The sequence below is a fragment of the Bemisia tabaci genome, chromosome 1 (genome assembly GCF_918797505.1).
Source record: "Bemisia tabaci chromosome 1, PGI_BMITA_v3".
Lineage (NCBI taxonomy): Eukaryota > Metazoa > Arthropoda > Insecta > Hemiptera > Aleyrodidae > Bemisia > Bemisia tabaci.
In genome coordinates this window covers 34,199,977-34,222,019 of record NC_092793.1, presented here as the reverse complement: position 1 = coordinate 34,222,019, position 22,043 = coordinate 34,199,977, and the positions used below count along the sequence as shown (strand labels likewise).

Here is a 22,043-nt window from a genome sequence, read left to right as displayed (position 1 = left end):
GTACCTACGTATCTTAATACTGAAGTCCTCTAAACAGATGGGCGATACATTCTGTTACTCTTTTAAATAGAGGAGGGAAGGACGCACCCATTTCACACAGCAATTTATGCAAGAAAATGAAGCCTTCATTGTATTTTTATCATCAACTTATGAAATTATGAGAATAAAACGGGTACATACCTTTCATTAAAGACCTTGTTATACATTGTTGGGCAAAATGAAGTTTTTAACAACTCCTGACGCAAAATCAAAGCGACTCAGAAGAAACCAATTTGAGCAAATGCTCACAGTCAAAGACCTTTGATTATGTGACATTAAGTTGACCTATGATTGAACTGTTCCGAAAAGGGATGGAATTGTGCCTCACATACTCAGGTTCGCAAGCCACGCGTAACAAGAACGGTAGAAGAGATAGGAGGATTCCAAGATAAATCATGAAGGAAACATGTTCTTAATGTAAATAACATACACTTCAGAGAAGCATAATCACTCCAGAGCACATAGGTTGATGGCAAGATATAGAGCGAATAAATTTTGGTCTAAGTTCAGTGACAGTCGCATGTGAAGGCCGAGGCTCATATTCCAGTAATTTTTAGACTTTAGTCACGAGCATGCATTCTGTGATGTAAATGCTGCTTCCTCTTTAGAGTTTGGCAAAATTTCGGTGTAATTTCGTTAACGTAATTTACCTGAATTACATCTATCGCTTAGGTCAGGTACTGACATAAACATGACGACATAACCTCACTTAAAAAGTCACATTTTCGTTCAATAAAATAAAGATACCACTTGAAAATTTTAAGAGAAACTAAGGTTATAGTATATCGGGCTCCAGTAGAACACGTGAGACGTAATTATATGAGTATGTAAATATAGTAGTTAGCATCTACAAAGAATTAAACTCTTATCCAAATTAGGTAAATCTATTCACAACTAGTTAAAGAGGTTGGCAACGACCGACCAGAAATACTTGAGATTTTTAAGAAACCAATGAAGTAGTGTATCGGGATAAAAGTGGGCGTAATAATATAAGTGTGTAATATTAGTTAGGATCCAAAATGAATTGAACTTTTAAAGTACATCTGTTCATTATTCACAAATAAATACAGTAGATGGAGGTTGATAACGACGACAGGAATTTCGTTCCCGAAACTCGGACGAACCTGAACAGAATGAACCAATGGCGTTGAACCATTATATTACTGGTTTTTTTCTAAATTCAAAAATTATAGCTAAAATTTTGAAGGATGTAAGCGGATGCTGGATTATCCGTGAGATAAAGCGCTTTTTTATGAGGCAAAATGAAATCCTCACATCTTCACGGAGTGCCCTTTATATAGGCTCCATTACAATCCGCGGCCGGGTAAGCGAGAAATCTGTTGTTAAAGATGGTCATGACGGGCAGTTTAGTCGTATTTTCCGTAATTTCTCTTTAAGATCACTAGGAATGTTACAAAACTGTAAAAACCCGTGGACACGGTAACATGACGATTCTTTAGGTACCCACTTTTATGGGTCTAAGGTTTACCGTTATCGCGGAGTTTGAGTGACTTTCTAAGTACCCTGGATTCTTGAAATTCAAATTTCCCGGCAAAGTAAAAAGTAAAATTTTCCTTGTTTTGGGTCATTAAGTGCTTATAACTTTTTGAAAACTCAATGGATCTTATTGAAACTCTTCCACTTTGTAGTCCTAATTGAGATGCGTCCGTAGATACCAAGATCGTAGGAATCCGTGCCGTCGTTTGGGCTGCAGTCGAATGGCAATCGAATCAATTTTCAAGTTAAGGGAGTTGCCTGTGACTAAGAGTGTCGGCCACCCGTTTGTTATCGGGACTTTAGTAGGACGTCATTTTCCTCGACCGGGGGTGGCTACCGCCACTCTTGATAAGAGTGTCGGCCACCCGTTTGTTATCGGGACTTTAGTAGGACGTCATTTTCCTCGACCGGGGGTGGCTACCGCCACTCTTGATTCCCGTTTGTGACATCCATGAGCCGAATTGTCTTGACTCTCAGTATAAAGGGACTCTTTAAATGGCCGAAGTTTAGGAAACTTGTTTGGCTCAGACGTCACCCGAAGCTCATCATCGACCATGTAGGTAGGTCAACAGCCGAAATTAGGGTGATGACCGTTGCTCCCTTATAATTGTCCATATGGAGCTGTTGAATCCCCGAAAGTAAAAGCTTCCGCCTGTCGCCTAGAGTCCCTTTATACCCAGAGTTAAGACAACTCGATTATCAGCTGACTGGCAGCCGGCCTTGGCTGGCCATGGAGGCCGAAACGAGTGCACCCAAACGAACGATATTGAGGGATAAGGATCAGGAATCCTGCGATGTCTGTCACACAAAAACAACATCAACAAATTGATCAGTTAAAAAGAAAATGAGATTGGTTTGTGAATAATTTCTTAATCTATTTTCATTTTTGACCGATGGAAATAACAATTTACTCTTGATAAACCACAATTAGGTAATATTTTCATTATTCTTGTTCACATTGGAGGTACCGCCATCTTGGTGCACTCGTTTCGGCCTCCATGAGCGAGAACCAATCAGGGTTGGATTTTTTTTTAGGCCACTTTCAGCCCAACCAAAAGTGATCGAGTTGTCTTAACTCTGGGTATAAATAGAGTACCTGTATAGCGAGAGTATGGACAGATCGCTTCATGGAGGGCTTAGGGCCCAAAAGTGCAGCCACCCTTCTAACCAACTTCTAACGCACAAAATTTCACTGCCAGTCTGCAGATTCCAATTCTAACCATGATGGCAAAGAATGTACAGAAATGAGCGTTCTTCCGCAAAATTGAGTAAATTTATGCAAAAACTGAGTCAAACACGTGCTTAATAAACGACGGTTCGTAACAATAGTATTAGTAAATCGTTCTGGATAGTTGAAATTCATAGGTTGGCTGCATTTATGGGCCCTAACTTTATTCGCAGAAGCATCGGTGAAGGCCTGATGGATTTTCGGAGTTTCACATCTGTCCATACTCTCGCTATACAGGTACTCTAGGTATAAAGGGACTCTACTGTCGCCAAGAGCCCTAGTAGCCAAAATATTATTTTTAATCCTTATCGAAATAGCAATTTAATATGTATCCAAATAGCTATAAAATAGGGTATAAAATAGCTGAAAGTAGATATAAAACATCCTATCTAAATACCCTATATAGTGCCCTTTTTTTCAACTATAAATACCGTATTTTATAGCTTTCTCTATAGCTATAAAATAGGTACCTATCTGAATAGCTATTTAATAGCATAGAGAAAAAAAGGAGGTGTTTGCATTTCGGGTATCTTGGAATTTTTTGATGACTTGATGACGTAGGTGGGTACAGCGTGAGGTGCGTTGTTAAATTACTTTTGCTGCCCAACAAAAATGGCCGAATCTTAGCAGGATTGACGTCATCTCAACGATGACGTCAGCTCAACAGACGGGAGAAAATCGAGGTGTCGTTGTTAAATTCCCGTAGGATTCTGCGGATTTGGAGGTTAAGTTTTGTTGAAATTTAAGATTTTTAACATTTAAAAATCTTATTAACACCCACATTACTACGAAATTGACGCAATAAACGATTATAAGCAATTGCAAGTCAGTCTGGTGACGAACATGTGGCGAAGAAGTGCGAAAAAATGGCGGTTATGGATGTAAACAATAACATTACAACAATCCAGCAAACTCGGCAGCGGTCCACAGCAGCCGAGAACCTCGCTGAGCTGTTGGGCAGTTTGCTGAGCAGCCATCTTGGAAAACGGGTAAATCCACCAGAATTTACCAACGCTTTCGTTGAGCTCAACGCTCAGCGGGTAATTTTCGTTGGGCAGTTGTGGACTTTAACAACGCATCTGTGAAGAGGACGTCGCTGTACCCAGCTGTACCCACCTACGTCATCAAGTCATCAAAAACTTCCAAGATGCCCGAAATGCAAAACACCTCCTTTTTTTCTCTATGATTTAATAAATAGGTATATGGAAACCTTTTAAAAAGGTATTTTACTTTTGAAAGAGAACCAAAAGTGAGACCTTGAAAATCACAAGGTGGTACTTAAGTGCAATGAAACGTTGCCAAGATTGTGCAACTGTATACGATACATGCAGCAAATCAAAACCATGTAGAGGCGAAACTTTTTTAGCAAAAATTCCCTGGGCTATGCTGATTTTTTTTTTTTTTTTTTTTTTGCATTGAAGTTTGCAATTCTATATGATTTTGGTTTGCAAAAAATAAAGTTGCTCTATCATAGCAACGTTGCAATGCACTTATCATCTTATGGTTCTCAAGGCTGCAACTAAGAATAGTAAGAAAATTCACTAACATGTTTAGGAAAATACACAATAATTCTTGGGTTTCTTAAATTTGAAGGTTGAATGATGCAATTTATTCCACCCATTTAGTGTTTTAAATTATTCACTTTCCCATAAAGTACATGACTTCCCTTAATTTAATATAGTCCAAAGAAAGTCTTAAAGTCAATAAAGACTTTTTGTGAAAATATTGTCCGCAATATTCTTAAATGATGTAAAGGTGCCGGATTTTGTACGGATATTTTCGGAAGATTAGATGCTAACTGGGAACTGGGTAAATGTAACCCTTGCAACAGGATGAGTATGGCTTGAAAGAAGAAAAAAACGTATTAAATAGCTATAAAATACATATTCTCAAACGGAAATTTTAAACCAAGATAAATGCGCATGGAATATCTTATAGCTATAAAATATGCTATTTGTACGATACCGTATAAAATAACAAAATAAATAGCTTTAAAATAGCCCATCCGGCCGATACCTATTCGATAATCCTATTTTGGCTACTAGGGAGGCCCAAAGACATGAAGACGGAGCGCTCGTATCCTGAGGATACGAGGGCAAAAGCACGGGGAAAAAGTGAAGCTAGGTTCGGCGCTGCGCGCTTGTGTGAGTGTGTAAATGAGCGCGGGAATCCACGGCGGCAAACGGAAATTTGATTTGAACTTGTCCTCTTGATTTTTGCATATTTCTTCTTCGAAACGTATTTTAAATTCCTAAAACGAATATACTAAGAAAGTTCGGTCTGCGTCCTAACATAATATACCTACTTTTGCTCGGTAACAGGCAGTAATCTCAGATAAAGTTAGTTTTTCTTCTGCTCATGGTGGTTCTGCAGGTTCAAACAGGCCGTTACAGTTCTAGATCAACGTTACTCCCAAATGAAATTAATCGGTCGACGACGGACGGAAACTAACCTAGAGTTAAAAAAATATGAGTTTGTACCTGAATTTGGGCAAAAATCAACCTAAAATACTTTGTTTCCGCAATTATTTTAATCAGTTCCCGCCCTATATTTGAATTCAAACTTGTCCCGATTTCGCCGCCAATCCTCTAGCCAATCGTAGAGGTGGTTGAAAAGAAGCTTCATTTTTTGCTTTTATAGCCCTCCCTCCGTCTTTATGTCTTTGGGGAGGCCAGTGGAGGGTCTCTTGTCTCTGGTTAGGGCCCAGAAATACAGCCAACCCATGAATTTCAATTATCCACAACGATTTACTAATACTATTGTTACGAACCGTCGTTTATTAAGCACGTGTTTGACTCAGTTTTTGCATAAATTTACTCAATTTTGCGGAAGGACGCTCATTTCTGTACATTCTTGGCCATCTTGGTTAGAATCGGAACCTGCAGACTGGCAGTGAAATTGTGTGCGTTAGAAGTTGGTTAGATTAGAAGGGTGGCTGCACTTTTGGGCCCTAAGCCCTAAGCGATCTGTCCATAACCTCTCGCTATACAGGTACTCTACGGTTAACAGCAAAATTTCGCGAACTCGTCGGGTTTTTTTCCGTTCTTTGTTGCTTGTTGCTTTTATTCCTTAGGTCGAGCTTAAAATTTTGAATGTTAATGTTCAATTTCAGCTGTGAGGCTTCCAAGTTGCATGAACCGGCTAAAATCTTCGATTTTTGACTAAAGAAATAAGAAACTGTTTACCCTGGATCCGGCCTTTATGAATACACTCGTTGTCATCGGAAATAGAAAAAAAACTTAAGGTGCAAAAAGTGCAGGAAGCGGCAGGGCAAAGACGCACGGCGCTCAGAAGTCAAAAGCGCGGGAAATGACGCTTGGCGTGCAGGGCAACAAGGCGGCGACAGCGCGTCACGGGCCGTGCGCCATTGGTAGACGGCTTCACGTCCAGCGTCACGACGCAGGCTGTGTGAGAGCCTCGTATTCGTCCGTTTGTTTTCATCTCTTGCCCCGCTCTCTTCTCCCCCGTCATGTCCCTCTCCTCTCCTTCGACTCACTCGGTGATCCCTCCGCAGTTCCACGGTTCCGCGCCTAAGGCCTATGACGCAGTGCCCATCTTGACGTGGCAACTACGTATTTGTATTTTTGCCCACTCCGGACGCAGGAAATTCAGTGACGAAGAATACGTAACTGGTTCCTGGTAAGTACACACAGCCGAAGAATAACACAAGTGTGTCATTGGACATGGGTAACCGTTAATAATTCTTGTGATAATTCTTTCCAATTTCGTGATGATTACAGCCATCTCCGAAACATGCTAGATGATAGCCCCATGGCAAGATTAACTGAGGTACAGAAATCATGGCGTCTTGTGGTTGTTATAAAAATAAGATAAAATGCTTTATCTCGGAACTTTGTGCGCGTGTGCCTTTTCCCCCAGTTCCCGGTTCTAACTGTGCGGTGTTCCATTAGATTTGTTCATGCCTTTCGATTTTTAGATTTTCATTAGCGTGTGATTCTGAGCTTCCCTTTTGTTTCAGTGAGGTCTGTGCTGAAGTTCAGCCCCTGGAATTCCGTCCTTCTCTATCTATTGAGTGAAGTGCACTCACAAGGTTGGCTACCTTGAGATGATATTGTGTTACCTACCTCATTTTAGGTTAATTTATTTCTATTTCCTCAAAGAATTTTTCCTTCCGTTACTTCCCGACTCTCGAAGTCGCTGAACTCAAATTTTGTCGTGTTGTTAGATCTGTTTTTTGAAAATATCTCGCCAAATTCCAGACCTACTTTATTTGCACTTGTCCCAGGTAATTGTACCAAGCCTAATTATCAATATTTGTTGTTATGAATCACTTGATCAAGTGGAGTTACTTTACTTATCTGATGAGGTAGGCATTTGGACTTTTCTAGTATGGAACATCACTTTCAATCCTCCATTTTTCTGTATTTGAAGATCTACTTGCTCATAATGATCGAAATTTTGCTTGTCTGGCACTTGTTAACATTACTTAATCATTTTTCAAACCATTGCTGCATCTAACAAGCGAACACTTATCAGCACAGGCCACTGTAGCTTCTTCTTTTGAGTTTCTTTTGTTTCTACATCATTCGTCACACCAGTTCCTACTCAGCACTCTTGGCTAGTGTGTGTTAGTTAATGTTGCGGAGGGAAATTGCTGGGCTAGAAGTAGCGCATGAAAGTGTGAATTTTTGCTTTCCAACAGTTCAGTTTCACCGTTTGAGTTTATCTTATGAGATTTCACAATCTGTAGGATTGAAGTATGATATTTTTGGCTGTAAAGAAACTGAAACTCTCAAGGAAAGCTGTTATTACAACTGGTAACGTAGATCCCCCTAACTCACTTGCCCATGTGCATGTTTGGCAGGTTGCATTCATCATCAGTCTTATTCTCTTTACTCGCTTTCATTAAATAATTTTTCCTTTAATTTAAAACCTGATTTTGTCATACAGACTTGTTTCAATTGATCAAACTTGCCCAGAAATTGAATTGAAAATTTCATGCCCTGAATTAATTTCCTGTTCAAGGCAAAGACATTGAATCACGTAGACCGTGCGTTTGGCTCGGTTTAGTACTGGCGGAGCGAGGCAAGTCTCTCGGAGCCCCATGATGGGTGGGCGGGGAAGGGGAGAGAGCGTGTGTCCCAAGCACTCAAAGAGGCAACGGAGAATTCATGCCCACGCTCGGTTTTTCACAAATATCTCGTTTAGAGTCCATTTTCAGACAAAATTCCTCTGAAGAAAATTTACAGAACACATAATTTTACACCCGATTGGCATTGTTTCATTTTTCCAAGCTAATTATTAACCGAGGAAAAAAGCCTCACAATCCGGCAAAACTTCACTGGAGCCGCTACTGTGCACGCTCAGATGTGCGCAACTGGGACGCACGAACTCATCGATGCGGGTCGGTGCCACCACTCATCACATGCGAATTTTTAAAAGTTGCTTTGCCTTCCGTAACACAGGATGCACGGTCTACGTGATTCAATGCCTTTGGTTCAAGGGAAACCACTTAATTAACTTCTCACCTTACATACGATCCTGTGTGCTTTCGGAAGCTTTGACAAGATAACCTCCAATATTGGAAAGGTAGGCGAAGTTGGAATTGATCACACCTATTAAGATAGTTACAACCATTGCAAATTTTACTCTGATTGAACTAATACTAACTTCTCATACTTGGCCAAGCTGAGAATAGCGTGTCAGAGCCTCTCTCAGATTACTTGCTCTTTTTCGCTGTGTACGCTGAAGAAGGGATCTGAGACAAGAGACCCTCCACTAGCCTCCTAGCGACAGGTGGAAGCTTTTACTTACGGGGTTTCAACAATTCCTTATGGACAATTATTAGGGAGCAACAGTCATCACCCTAGTTTTGGCTGTTGACCTACCTACATGGTTGACGATGAGCTTCGGGTGACGTCATGAGCCAAACAGGGTTCCCAAACGTCGGCCATTTTCAGCTTGTTTGCAAAACGAATCTGCCAACACGTTGTTAAACATCAACCATGTAAGTAAGTCAACAGTAGAATGCTAAAGTCCCGAAAGTAAAAGCTTCCACAATGGCCAAGATACGAGTGGAGGGTCTTATGTCTCTGGAAGGGATTCTCTAGAGTCAAGCATTCCTTTGAGAGATTCCTTCCTGAGCTCCAAAGGTAGGGTTGACAAAAAATCCTGCTGAATTTCCTTTGAAAACTGTCTGGTGCGAAGTTGGGAGCATAGGTGTTTCCTTTCTGCAGACACTCTGCACTTCACACGCGCAGAAGGATTTTCTGTCAACCCCAGCCTTTTGGGGCAAGACAGAATCTTTTAAACTCAAACAAACTTTAAAGTCCATTTTTTAAAAAGAAAATCTGCACAATTTCTTTTTTTTCTTCCATAGGATAAGAAATTCTAAGTAATAATGACCACAAGGGATGCAGAAAATACAAATAAGGGGAAGTCCATAAATTACGTAAGGCTCTTAGGGGAAGGGGGGGTCTCTAAAGCGTTTACGTGCCTTACAAGAGGGGAAGAGAGGGTACGGCTGAGCCTTACGTAAGCTTTTTAGCTCTTAAAGAAAACGCTAAAATCCATTTTTTGTTAGGTTGATAAGAAAATTCAAGATGAAATGGTGGAAATCAGCAAACCACTGATTGCTGACTGTTCGGAACATGCTCCTGTCATTTCTCTTGATTCTCTTTTCTCCACTCCGTGAGATGATGAGTAGTGACTTCATCCTTGTGTCAACTTTATGCTATCAACTATTCCAAAGGCCACAAAATTCTTCAGTTTTGCTCAGTATTTTTGTTTATTAAACCAATTATATCATTAATATTTCCTGTGAATTTACTTCAAAAATTTAGTTTCACTATTAACAATTTTGGCCTAAAAATTTCATTGTTTCCTATACGAAAACGTAATGCTTAGATCTGTGATAATTGAGAAAAAAAAGGGGGAGAGGGGGGTGGAAGGAGGGTGAGGGATGCCCTAGAGTGCCTCTCAAAGAGGTGAATAGGGGTCTGAAAATGGGGAAAAGGTGCCTTACGTAATTTATGGTATGCAGGACCTTAGATCCAGAAGTTTCTCCGAAGCAAAAGGAGCCCTTTTCAATTGCGTGTGTCAAAATGCAACCCTCACTCTTATTTTATGGGGATAATAATCCTTTGATGTCATGCGCGGCATTTATAACTTTTTAAGGACATAAAGAAATTCTCTAACGTAGTCGCAATCAGTGGAACTCGTGAGCTTGAGGCGAACGCTTTACTGCTGAGCAACACCGAGTGCAGATTACCAGTGAGGAATTTGCCAATATATAAGGCAATTAATGTTCTTTCTTTCACCACTAGAGTGGAGAGTAGAGACGCCTCGGTGACACGCTCCTGTTTACTGATGATCTGCGGCAGGATTTTTTTGTCAACCCTAGCCCTCTGGGCCAAGCAGGAATCTCTGCTAAACTCAAAAGCTGATTCTCTATTTGGCCCATTCAGTAGAAAAGGACAGGTTATATGAAATGGGCCCCAGTATACTCCGTCAAAGTAACACAGCTGGTCTAAGAATGAAACACCTAAATATGGGTTTTCATATTGCAGCTTCTCAGTTTCACCCTAGTAACTCATCAATGCTAAACTTCACACTTTGCAGAAATTGAATCATGATTATTTTTGCCTTGAAGCCCAAATATTTCAGCGAAACTGTTACTGTAATTGGAAATTTCTCTTCACCTTCTTGCCAGTGTGTACATTGGGCAGGTTGCATCTCCACTATACTCTCAGGATTTCGTATCTTTCTTTTTCCATCTAAAACCTGATTCAGTGGCCTGAAGGACCCCGCATGTTCCTTATGGAAAAGTGTGGCCTGTTCGATTTTTCATTTTTTTATTGATTTAAACTCGTATGGTTGCTGATGAAAAGTCATCATTGCACCAACTTCCTACGAGGCACTGTTTTTGCACAGTCCTCGTTTTAAGTTTCAATAATTACTTGAAAAAATGAATGGAGCGACTGAGCGAGGCAATTATGAGTCTGAAAGATCTCTCTATCATTCAGCACCGGCTGAAAGCAAGGAGAAAACCGGAATACCTCAGCAAGTTAAGGTACCACTACAATGGTGAGTGGTAGTTTTTGTTGGATTCCACAAGCCTTTTCGTTTCATCTAGTTTCACCATCCAAATCAGTTCCTTTCCTCTCTCTCCCACTCTCTTCCTTACCACTCACCCACTGGAGTTTTCCCTGTTTAATTGCGGTGCTGCCTTTATGTATTCAAGTAATTACTTTTTGAAACTTAAAATGCGAATATTGCGAAGACCGTGCATCATAGGAAGTTGGCGCAATGATGACTTTTGATTAGCATCCATAAACGTGTTTAAATGAATAACAAATTTGAAAACCAAACAGGGCACACATTCTCAGAGTGTGCAGGGTCCTTTGACTTGTTCGGTCCACATGTAGCCCATACCTTAATTCAAAACTCTATTCCCTATCTAGGTGAACAACTAAAGGAGAAAAAGCACTTCATTTAAGTTCTATCCATACAATTTCATGGACTTGTAGTGAAGTGTCTCATAACTGCAGACCGATGGCACGGAACCAGAAGGTGGCTTTGATTGAATCAACAATCTTTCATCCATTTCCAACCGAAAATGTTTTAACTCTTTGCTTTCTGGATTACATGTTTCATTTTATTTGAAGTAGGTATGTCTGAATCAAAAAGTGCGGCTAACTACCACTGTTATTACGGAGTGCAAAATTTGCTCTTATTACGAAGTAATACTTTCTCCAATATTTGACAATACTGAGAGAATAGCAGGAATACCTAGCGTGATAGCTTAGCCTTGAGTCAATATTTTAACCAAACCGTAGCTTCAAAATTAGAAAATATTCTATGCGTCCAAGCCCTGCTCCAGAGTTGTGTAATTATTAAATTATATTTGGATGACCTAATGGCAACATTGTAAAGTTTTATTTTAATTGAAATGAATGCTCCAATTCCTCTCTACCTCTTTTTCAAGTGGGACCTTTAATCTGCATTAAACAAGTAATCAAGAATTATCTTAAAGATTCCTGAAAATTGAACAACTGTGGGTCATTAAAAAATTATAGACTTTGATTTCATTCTCTGCTGAGCAAAAAGTTAAATATACAAATAAATCATTGAAATAAAAAACTCTACACATAAAGAACCGTAAGGGTTCCTAATTCTGATCGTTAACATGTTTATTTTACGTCTTGTATTCTCACTTTACTACGTAGGTTATTTTTGGGTTCCTCAATTCTCCGTTCGTTTTTTCACATGTCCTATCTACCTCTCTCTCAGTAGCGGTAATCCTATATATTAAAATGCAAAGTTCCGAATCTTTGGGCGTTAACTTTGAGAGAACCACGGGACCGATTTGCCTGATCCTTTTTTTAAATGAAAGCCCCTGCTGAGCTTTAGATTTGCAGGCTGTAATTTGTTTTTCGATTTTTTCAAATTTTCTCCTATAATTTTCTCAAATTTTCTTCAATGTATTAAAACGGAGGTCTGAATCTTTGGACGTTAACTTTGAGAGAACCACCGGACCGATTTGCATGATTTTTGTTTTAAATGAAAGCCTCTGATCTGTAGATTTGCAGGCTGTGATTGTTTTTTCAATTTTCTCAAATTTTCTTACTTTTATCGACGAGTGAAGTTTAGCTGGGCTCGAATTTTCTCCCATTTATTCAGACTAAAGTCCGCATTTTGGGACATTAACTTTGAGAGAACCACCGGACCGATTTGCATGGGGTTTTTTTTAAATGAAAGCTTCTGATCTGTAGATTTGCAGGCTGTAATTTTTTTTCGATTTTCTAATTTTTTTTTTACTTTTATTGACGAGTAAAGTTCAGCTGTTTCGAGCGGTTGTCCGGTCGCTACCTGCTTGCCCTTCCCTAGGTACCCCCCCTCTACGGTCTCAGCCACCCCTCCCGCCACGTTTTTTCGGCAATCTCCGTTTTCTTTCGTATAGCTCTCCTCCCACCAACCTCAAAGAAGAAGGTTTGGGTCGCATCGTCGTTCGTCACTCGCCACCCACATTCCTTCGCAATCCCTCGGCTGCTCCGCTTCACAGCTTCTTGATACCCTGGCATCTTATTCTCTGCGGCTTGGCTGACCCTGACTTATTAACTGCAGTAGTGCGTATCGCTAACGACACGTATTGTTACAAACATTTTATTTATCATTATAAAATAGATTCAACTAATTGCCCTGATTCCAATTAAGCTACTGCACCACCATTGCCAGCTGTGGAAGGCGCCTGGAGCAGCTAGTTGTTAAGTAAAAGACAAAAGCATGTCAAAAATTCCTACTCTTCTTAACTCAAAAGGGGTATGTGCAAAACGGGCCATTTGGAGCTCGAGGCGGATACCTTTGAGACTTGCCCTATTCATTCCCCAAACAATGCCCCATCTTTTTCCAAAGTTTCAAGCCCCCCAAAAATTTTGGGGAAACGCAGCAGGGGGTCAAAGTTAAAAATCAGCAACATTTTTGCGAATTTGTTACTCGAAAACTGAGAAGTTTTGAAAAACGCGGTTTAAACGAACGTTTCTAGTGTGACGAGAGCTTTCAGAAAATATATAACGTCATAGGGTTTAGTCGACTTCAGCTCGAGTTATCGCCTCCGAAGCGGCGGAACGCTAAAAGAAGACCCCATTTTTTTTCACGACCGGGCTGATTTAAGAAAAAAGCCATTTTATTCTTTTGATGAAAAACTGATTTGTTGTTCCTGACTCTCTGTAGCCCCTCCAGCTTCTTATCGCATGCTAGGGAAATGTTTTGGTCGCGAGTTATAAGAGCGGAAAGGAGCGAAGGTCGGGGAAATCGGCTATTTTAAACTGCACGCGGCGACGGACCAGACGACACATGGCAACAGTGCGAGTTCGGCCGACGAGTGTGATTCGCAGAACTGAGTGGGAGGGGCTGTTTTCCTTCCGATCTACGCCGCGCGCGCAGTTTAAAATAGTCGATTTTTCCGACCTTCGCTCCTTTCTGCTCTTATAACTCGCGACCAAAACATTTTCCTAGCATGCGATGAGAAGCTGGGAGAGGCTACAGAGAGTCAGGAACAACATATCAGTTTTTCATCAAAAGAATAAAATGGCTTTTTTTATGTAAATCGGCCCGGTCGTTAAAAAAATGGGGTCTTCTTTTAGCGTTCCGCCACTTCGGAGGCGATAACTCGAGCTGAAGTCGACTAAACCCTATGATGTTATATATTTTCTGAAAGCTCTCATCACGCTAGAAACGTTCGTTTAAACCGCGTTTTTCTAAACTTCTCGGTTTTCGAGTAACAAATTAGCGAAAATGTTGCTGATTTTTAACTTTGACCCCCCGCTGCATCTCCCCAAAGTTGTTGGGGGCCTTGAAACTTCGGGAGAAGATGGGGATTGTTTGGTGAATGAATCGGGCAAGTCTCAAAGGTATATCCGCCTCGAGCCCCAAATGGCCCGCTTTGCACGTACCCCTTTGTGTACACATATTAAGTCTCTCTCTCTCTTGAGTGTACCTAATAATGTTTTATAATTTACATGAAGATTTTTACAGTTTACAACATTTACGAGGTACTTATTTCTCTGGTTGGAAATAGTTTTTGGTGTCGCAGACATTTTCAGAAAAATTATCCATGTCTTTTGTATTATTGGAATCTTTTTGGGCCTTTTGCTTATTATCTCTTTAAAACATACCTTCTTATTTTTTTCCTCCATGAGGAAGTTTTCAAGTCATGTAACTAGGGCCCTGCTTGCTTCGGAAGGTTTCACAATTCATTTTTTGTCTGTTTCATTATGTTTTCATGAGAGTATCCTTAGTATTCTTAGAGCGCAAAAATTCCAGTTCTCCAAGAATTTTATGCAATCCAAAAATAACCTCTCCCAACAAAATTTCTGACCACCCTCCCTCTCTCCTCCAATTTGTTTGACGTGATGACTTTTTTTCTCTCTTCTTCCTTTTGTGACATATCTCCTAAAATCATATGCTATTGAGATAGCCCAAAACGCCAGAACTGTTAAGAAGGTCGATACCTTTCAAAAGAAAATTAGTTTCTCCTACCTCAGGAGAAAATTTCTTCTTTTTCCAAATGATGCTTTAGGACCTGCTTGTGGGTGGCTTGTATGGAGATTTTTCTCCACTTCTTCTTGATACTCAATACTAACGGCTTGAGATCCCTGAAGATCTCTGAACGCCCTTGGATCCCCTCTTCTTGCTCCCCCTCAGTAAAAAGCAGAAAATTGTATCAAAAATTGGGGCACGGGTTTTGTTATGTATTTATGCTGTTATATGCTAATGAACCTGGTTTGAAGGTGACGAAGGTTGCAATAAGAATTGATTTGAAAGTGTGGCATGATTCGAGCTTGTTGATGGATTCTCTAGCGCCTGTTAATGAATTTCCTTGATTACATGATTGAATAGTAATGAGTCGGTGATTCATGGTTTAGTCTCTCTGTTTCATCGTAGTAGCTTTGTTGGTACTGGTGTGGAATTTTCATTGAAAGTTTTTACCACTTTGACCGACTCCAGTGCATGACATGGCTACAGAGTGCAGTTCCTCCTCTCTTTACACAAAAGAGAGAGAAAAAACACTTAGAAGTGGCCTGAACTGCATGTACGACTGGTACTCATTAGAGTTAAAAAAAAATATTTTTGACTCTAATTGTAATTTTTGGAACTTCTCGGCTTTGATTTCCCTGCAAAATGGTGTGGACCCAGCATCATTTCTCCATCTTGTTTACACGAAAGTATGAATGCTTTCGGAAGAAACTGGTGTAGCCAGGATCGTGAAATTCTTCGGCTACTTCAATGCCATCAAAAGCATTTACTTGTAAAATTGTCCTGCCAAGTGAGAAATGACTCAACCCGATAAAATTAGTGATATCAGCTTTAGTGACCGGCAGGTTATTCCCACAACCTGCCTGGCAAAACATGGGCAAAAACGTTGTCTCAACGCTTTTTCTTTGATACAGCGTTGCTTCAATGTTATGGCAGCCGTTTTGCCGGGTGGGAAGGCCCCATTCGATATAAATTCTGAAATTTTTATTTTTTATATGTTTGTAAGGCACAAAATATTTTGGAATATCTGTGGAATAAAACCTTGTGGAAAGAACGTCACGATTGTCTAAGCCAATATTATTAACTTTTTCAAGACAAGTCATCTCTTTTACTTGGTGGGACTACTTTACATGTAAGTGTTTTTGATAAGACATGACCGGTTTTTGTTGATGGATGTATTAGTCTCTTTTTTCCCCTCCGTGAAAAATATCTGGCTGCATCACTGAAAATGATATTGGAGATGACAGATACAATAGGGCGGGCTGCCAGCTTATTTGCGAATCTAGATGATATTCTAAGCATTTTTTTTCCATTGGACAAAAATGCACAGAGGAAAAATCAATTTTGCCGAGGACTTCATTTGTTACTGAAATAGCCCTCTCTCATGTGGCAAATTAATCATTATTTGGACTACATTTTTCAATTAAAACCTAATATTTCTCGCTCATTTTAGAACCAACATTTGTTCCACTAGTTTCCCTAAGTATATATAGGTGCTTTCATGAATGAGCCAGAAATTGTTGTTTCTAATCGCAAAATGTGGTATTTTGGTGGTTGCTTTGTCTTCTCTGCGCCGCAGAATAAATTCCATCAACCTGAGGAATGAGGATGAAAACTTCAATGCTCTTCATGCATACAAGACTTACAACTGGGAGAATATGTTTCAGGGTCATTTCTGCTTGAACTCAGATAACATGCTCTCACCAGACTCAGCAGCACTTCGTTAATGAATTTTTTCAAGCTGACAACTTCAGGTCAAATGAGCAGCAACCTACGATCCCTCCTCCCCATTCCCTACTTTGTCTCTGTTTATTGTCAGTTTTCTATGTTTTGTTGCCCCTTTTTCGAATACTGCATTTCTCGTAGTTTATCAGCTAAGTACTTTGTGTTGTGTGTGACAGTGTACCCTCTACTCTCCTATTTGAAGATTGAAGCTTTCACTGTCTCCAGTTATGCATTTTTATCGTATTCAGTCATTTAACTCTGTCGTTCGCCAGAGGTCAATTTTTGTCAGAAGGTTTTTATGGCTTCGAAAATGTCATTTTTCTGTCTTAAGGCTGTCTGCTCCGAAGTCTGGATATTTCTGACAGGTTACCGTTTGTCTCCCTATTTTTAGTCAAATAATCATTTTACCTATCCCAATTTGTGCTGCTTCATCTTTCATGCTGCTTAAACTCAGTGTAACATAGGCATCAGACAGTCTTTTTGTTGCAAGAAGGGACAGGCCAAATTCATTCAGTTTGTCATGTCAGCTCAGATTTTTTGTTAAGTTTTAATTAAGTTTAATTGTACTGTAATTAATTTTCACTCTTGAGGTTCTTGTTTATTTTCAAAAATGGAGTAGGTATCTAGTTGTGACTTTGAAAGACAGCGATTTTTTTTCATTTGTGTGTTGAAAGGACCTTTTGCCTCTCATGATTAATTTGAATTTTAAGTTATTTTTACATTCTAACAGCGCTGTATTAACCAGTTCAGCTCGGAAGAACGTTACCAATCAGCTTGGCCACACAATATGCTTCTGCTCGTCAGTGCTGTTTTTCAAAAGCCAATGCAATTAGATCCTAGCGAATTTATAAAACCAGGAAACCCATTTTTTCAGTGGGTCGTGTTTAATATATTTGGGAGAATGGAGTCATTTTCATTTTCTTACATGCCCTGTAGAGTTCTAACATGGATGAACAGAGGCAAAATGAAAAACTTCAAAAATAGTGGAACATCAGAATCAACAGGGGGTTGCTGGGCAATTTTTTTTATGATACCTTCAAACAAAAATGATATAGTTACAGCTTCTTGCCCCAAGCTACTTATCTTCTCTTGAATTTTATTTTGTTTGATTTTATCTTGCCTTTATGCAATTTCAGAGGTCTGAAAATGAATGAATGATTGATCTCGTGTAAACCATATTAGTAGAGTTATGTTTTGTTACCTTTGTCTTTAGGGCTCTGTGAGGGAGGTCCCAGGCTATGGACGGGATGGTGGAGGAAAACGGGACAGGAAGCGGTGACCCTTTATCCTCCTCACCCAGTGCAAACACAACTAACGTCGCCACTTCAGTGAGTTAACATTTTTTTTCTTCAATGCAATGTTATTTTATGAAATTCAAAGCTGCCATGCTCCACTTCATAAAAATGCAGAGTAATTGGATAGAGTAGTGGGAAACTATACCATCTCACTTACTTACTTACTTACTTACTAATGGCGCTACAGCCCAAGGATGGGCTTTGGCTTCCAAGACAACGCGTCTCCATCCTACTCTGTCCATGGTCTTTTCCTTCTCGCCTAGTGGCGAGTTGTTTTCTCTAGCTGGTCCCAAGTCTAGGAAAAGGAGGAGAGTTGTGCGTAGGGCTAGCAACCCTACCACGTAAAATCACCCAAGCTGTGAAAACCAAGACTATACCATCTATTTTGTTCTAAAAACAACCACACTGAAGGATCCTGTTTAATGCGTATCATTTGTAGTTTCCCACTTCTGCAGGGAACACGTTTTATGTTTTAAGTTACTTTTCTGTTGAGGGCAAGTGATAAGAAGAATTGAGTTCGATCGAAAAAGGTTGAAAAAAGAGTTTTCGAGAAAAAGAGATGTCGTTTTGTCAAACCAGCTGATTCAATTTTACCTTTTTTGTCCTTAAGAAAGGAGTCTGATGCAGCCATTTTTAAACTAATGAGCCAGAGAAATACTCTTGGTCTCATTTTAAAAATGAGATCTTTAGCTGTCTTATTGACACCATTATTATCTTATTTGCACAAAAATTGATGAAGTTAGAAAATTTTTAGTGAAGGGTATGACTCAACCATCTTCGAGTTTTTGAGGAACATAATTTAAACCCACTTCTCGATGTTCTGATGGAATAGGATACAACTTAAAAGTATAAATGGAGCTCTTGCATGCCGCATGGATTTACAATATTGTTAGTTTTTCTTATGTATTTTGCAGGAAACAAGATGGTGCCTCTGGTTTTCTCTGAAACGAACACCCAAGAAGAAATCTTGAAAGAAGGTCTCTAAGCTACGGTTGTAATAGAGGAGATCAGCCATGTTACAGTGTAAGTCTGACTTTATATCCAGTCAAACACTGTGTACAGATAGGGAACGAATACATCAGCAGGGTTGCTGTGGTTCTAGCTTTGGAGTCTCTCCACAAAGTGGCAACACTGCTAACGTATTTGCACCAATCTGTGCATGAAGTGTTCGGTTGGATATGGAGGCAGACTCGCAGCATCGTGTAGGCAATTTCCTCTATTATGCGTGGTGCTCCTGAACAGGGTTTGTATCGAAGTTGGTCGGGACCGAAAAATTTGAGCCAGAACCTCAAGAGGAGTACTACTAGATACTAAAAACCACCAATTTCGAAATCGGTAATCAAAGCTCCTGGAGAAATAATCGCAATTTTATGACTTTTTTAGACTTTTTTGGGGGGGGGGGGGGGGCAGAAGGCCCATGTAGGGCAACTAAATTTTCCCTCGCCCCATTTCTTCCTGTATTGATCTCAATTTTTAGCATGTTATTCTTCGGTGTGAGGTGTGACTTTCCTTTAATTTTCCTTACCACTGGAACCTAATTAAGCATCTCAAAGAAAGCACGAGAATTTAACCTCCGAATTCGAAGAAAAATTGAAAGTATACATGACAACAACGCCTACAACGAGCAAAAAAAGGACGAGAAGTCTATACAATGATGAAAGGCCCTCTGCCAGAAATCAGCTGATCAGGGTGGAAATTGTGGACGGAAAAGTAGTCTTGGGTGTATGTTGTTTTGCTCACACTTTACAGCTTGCAGTTCTAGATTTACTGAATGTCAAGAGAGTAAAAGATGTTTTAAACGCAGCACGTAGAGTTGTTAAGAAACTACGGACGCAGAATGTCATGATTTTTATCAGTAAATTTCAATTATTCAAACCAATTGTGGACTGTGCAACATGCTGGAGCTCTTCACATGACATCCTTTTACTGCAACTGCAACAACACTACTCTTTGGTAAATGTAAGTTTTCATCTAATTGCACAGTGCAATTTGCTCTCTAATTTCACTTTTCAAGTCAGACCTTCTATGAACGGGTTCCAAACCTCGGTCCGCACCCTGGACCGGGTTCGAAGACCCCTGACCCCAGACCCCATGTAATTTTTGAGAGGGTTTGAATCCCTGATTACCAGGAAAATGTTTTGCTCCTGCTGCAACGTTGCCTCAACATTTTGGGTTTGGAGATAACAGGATGGCATGGGCAACATTCTTGATGAATGGATATGAATTTTTAGTATACTAGCTGATTCAGCTCGCTTTGCTCGGCCCCGCACCTAGCCAAAGGTTCCGCCCCTTGGACCCCCGATCACTTGCTTCGCGAGTGATTGTGGCTCGCTCTATTACCTTACCTTTCGCATTTTTAGTAACTTCAATCATTTCATAAACAACACACAAAAACGGATAGCTGTAAGAAACAACAAAACATTTTCACAATGTCTGAAAATTTTGAACAGAACTTCTTAAACATTTTCACTCATGAAAAACTTAAAATCGGTCAATGAGAAGTGATGGCGGTTCCCATCGCCAGCATTACTGCTCTGCAATAAGGGGGAAAATTAGTTGATCCAATCCTTGTAATCGCCAATGAAGTAAATTTCTTGTCGATGGGAATGCACTGTAACTTCAAAATCACTGAACACTGACAAATATGAAAAAAACTGATGGAAATCGGCCCAGTTGAACGCTCAAACGAACTATGACAAAAAATAAAAATTTACATTGTTTAAATGGGAGAATTCGCAACTTTACTTACCACGCAATATAAAAAAACCTGGGTCATATTTTCAGAATCTAAATAGAGCGGGTTCGTCTAAAAACAATGGCTGCAAAAATCATAAAAATCGGTCTGGCAGAACGTTGGAACTAAGCATTACCAGTTATACAAATTTAGGAGGTCTTGGAGCTCTTGTATAGATATTTGAATGAACAATGTTAAGCAAATGAAAAAACCAGCATTTGCAGTTGCAGCCAATTGTGTTACTGCACCCAGAAAATGTCAGTAAAATGGCGAAAGGGGAATCTGAATGTTTCAAACGGACAAATTATTATAACGTTTTGTAAAATTACTCATAAATTATGAGAATTCTGCTACACATTCTGCCCAAACGCAATCATTTTATGGTCAAAGCCATAATTTTGAAGTTTGAAACTTGGCAACATCAAAACAAGAGAAAAGAAAAGTTTCCCGGCCATGAAAATTTCAGGAATTTCGCACCTTAACATGGAGAATAATATTCCAAAAATTCGTACCCATTCATCGAAAATGTTGCCCATGCCATCCTGTTATCTCCAATCCCAAAATTTTGAAGTTGAAAACTAGACAACGTTGAAACGGGAGCAAAAAAATTTCCCCAGTCATGAAAATTTTAGGAATGTCACACCTCATACAGAAGAATAACATGTTAAAAATTGAGATCTATCCAAGAAGAAATGGCGCGAGGGAGGAAATTTGTTGCCTTACATGAGCCTTTTTTCCTAAAAGAAGCCTCTAAAACCCATAAAATCGCGATTATTTCTCCTGGAGCTTGGACAACCGATTACGAAATAGATGGTTTTTGTGGTTCTTGGTATCTAGTGGTGGTCCTCTTGGTGTTCCGGCTCAAATTTTTCGTTCCCGGCCAACTTCGATTTGAACCTCATTCAGGAGCACCGTGTGTCATCTCAACTTCAAGAGCTTTTTTACCTTGGGAATTTAATGCAGAAAAAACCAAGGACTCCATCAAGGGTCATTCCTCATGAATTCAACACCCAAATCTTGATTTTGCCACCCATCGTCTCAGATCATCATAAAATTTTTATACATGATTTATGCACCAAAATAAGAGACTAATTTGAATAGTTGGTCTCTAAAGTCATTTTTCAATCTTTCACAAAATATCATAGTTTTCATCGATTCTCAACCTGCGATTTTAGCACCAATTTGGTAAACTAATTTGTAAAACCCACAGTGTTGCACGTATGATGTTCAAAATTTGTATCCCCACTAATTTTTAGGCGTAGATTTCAAAAAATAAAAAGTTTCAGAACTATTGCTAGCCTCTGAAGATGGTTAACAGAAGTTTTTTTGCGAAAAATTGCTCATTTTTGGACCGAAAATACCACTTGCGCCTTTGAGTAAACTGAGTAAACCTTGAGTAAACCTTGAGTATCTTGAATTGACCGTCAGAGCCTGTACTAAAAGGTTGTGAAATAAAATTTGTGGACTTTTAACTCTCTCAGGGTCAAGCCCTTGAATCAGGAAATATTTCATCGAATTTGAGATCTTC

At 39.7% G+C, this 22,043-nt stretch overlaps 1 protein-coding gene across 11 annotated transcripts in view; it reads left to right on the top strand.

The window, feature by feature from the left end:
* The first annotated feature begins 6,247 nt into the window (after positions 1–6,247).
* CrebB (Cyclic-AMP response element binding protein B) overlaps positions 6,248–22,043 on the top strand; it is a 60,100-nt gene continuing 44,304 nt past the window's right edge. For 2 of the 11 annotated variants that reach the window (XM_072300175.1, XM_072300173.1), the window contains exons 1-2: positions 6,573–7,010; positions 17,700–17,814. In XM_072300175.1, the coding sequence (XP_072156276.1) occupies positions 17,725–17,814 (90 nt within the window). In that variant the 5' untranslated portion in view covers positions 6,573–7,010; positions 17,700–17,724. The other 9 variants (XM_072300168.1, XM_072300164.1, XM_072300183.1 and 6 more) reach the window with 8 other exon arrangements.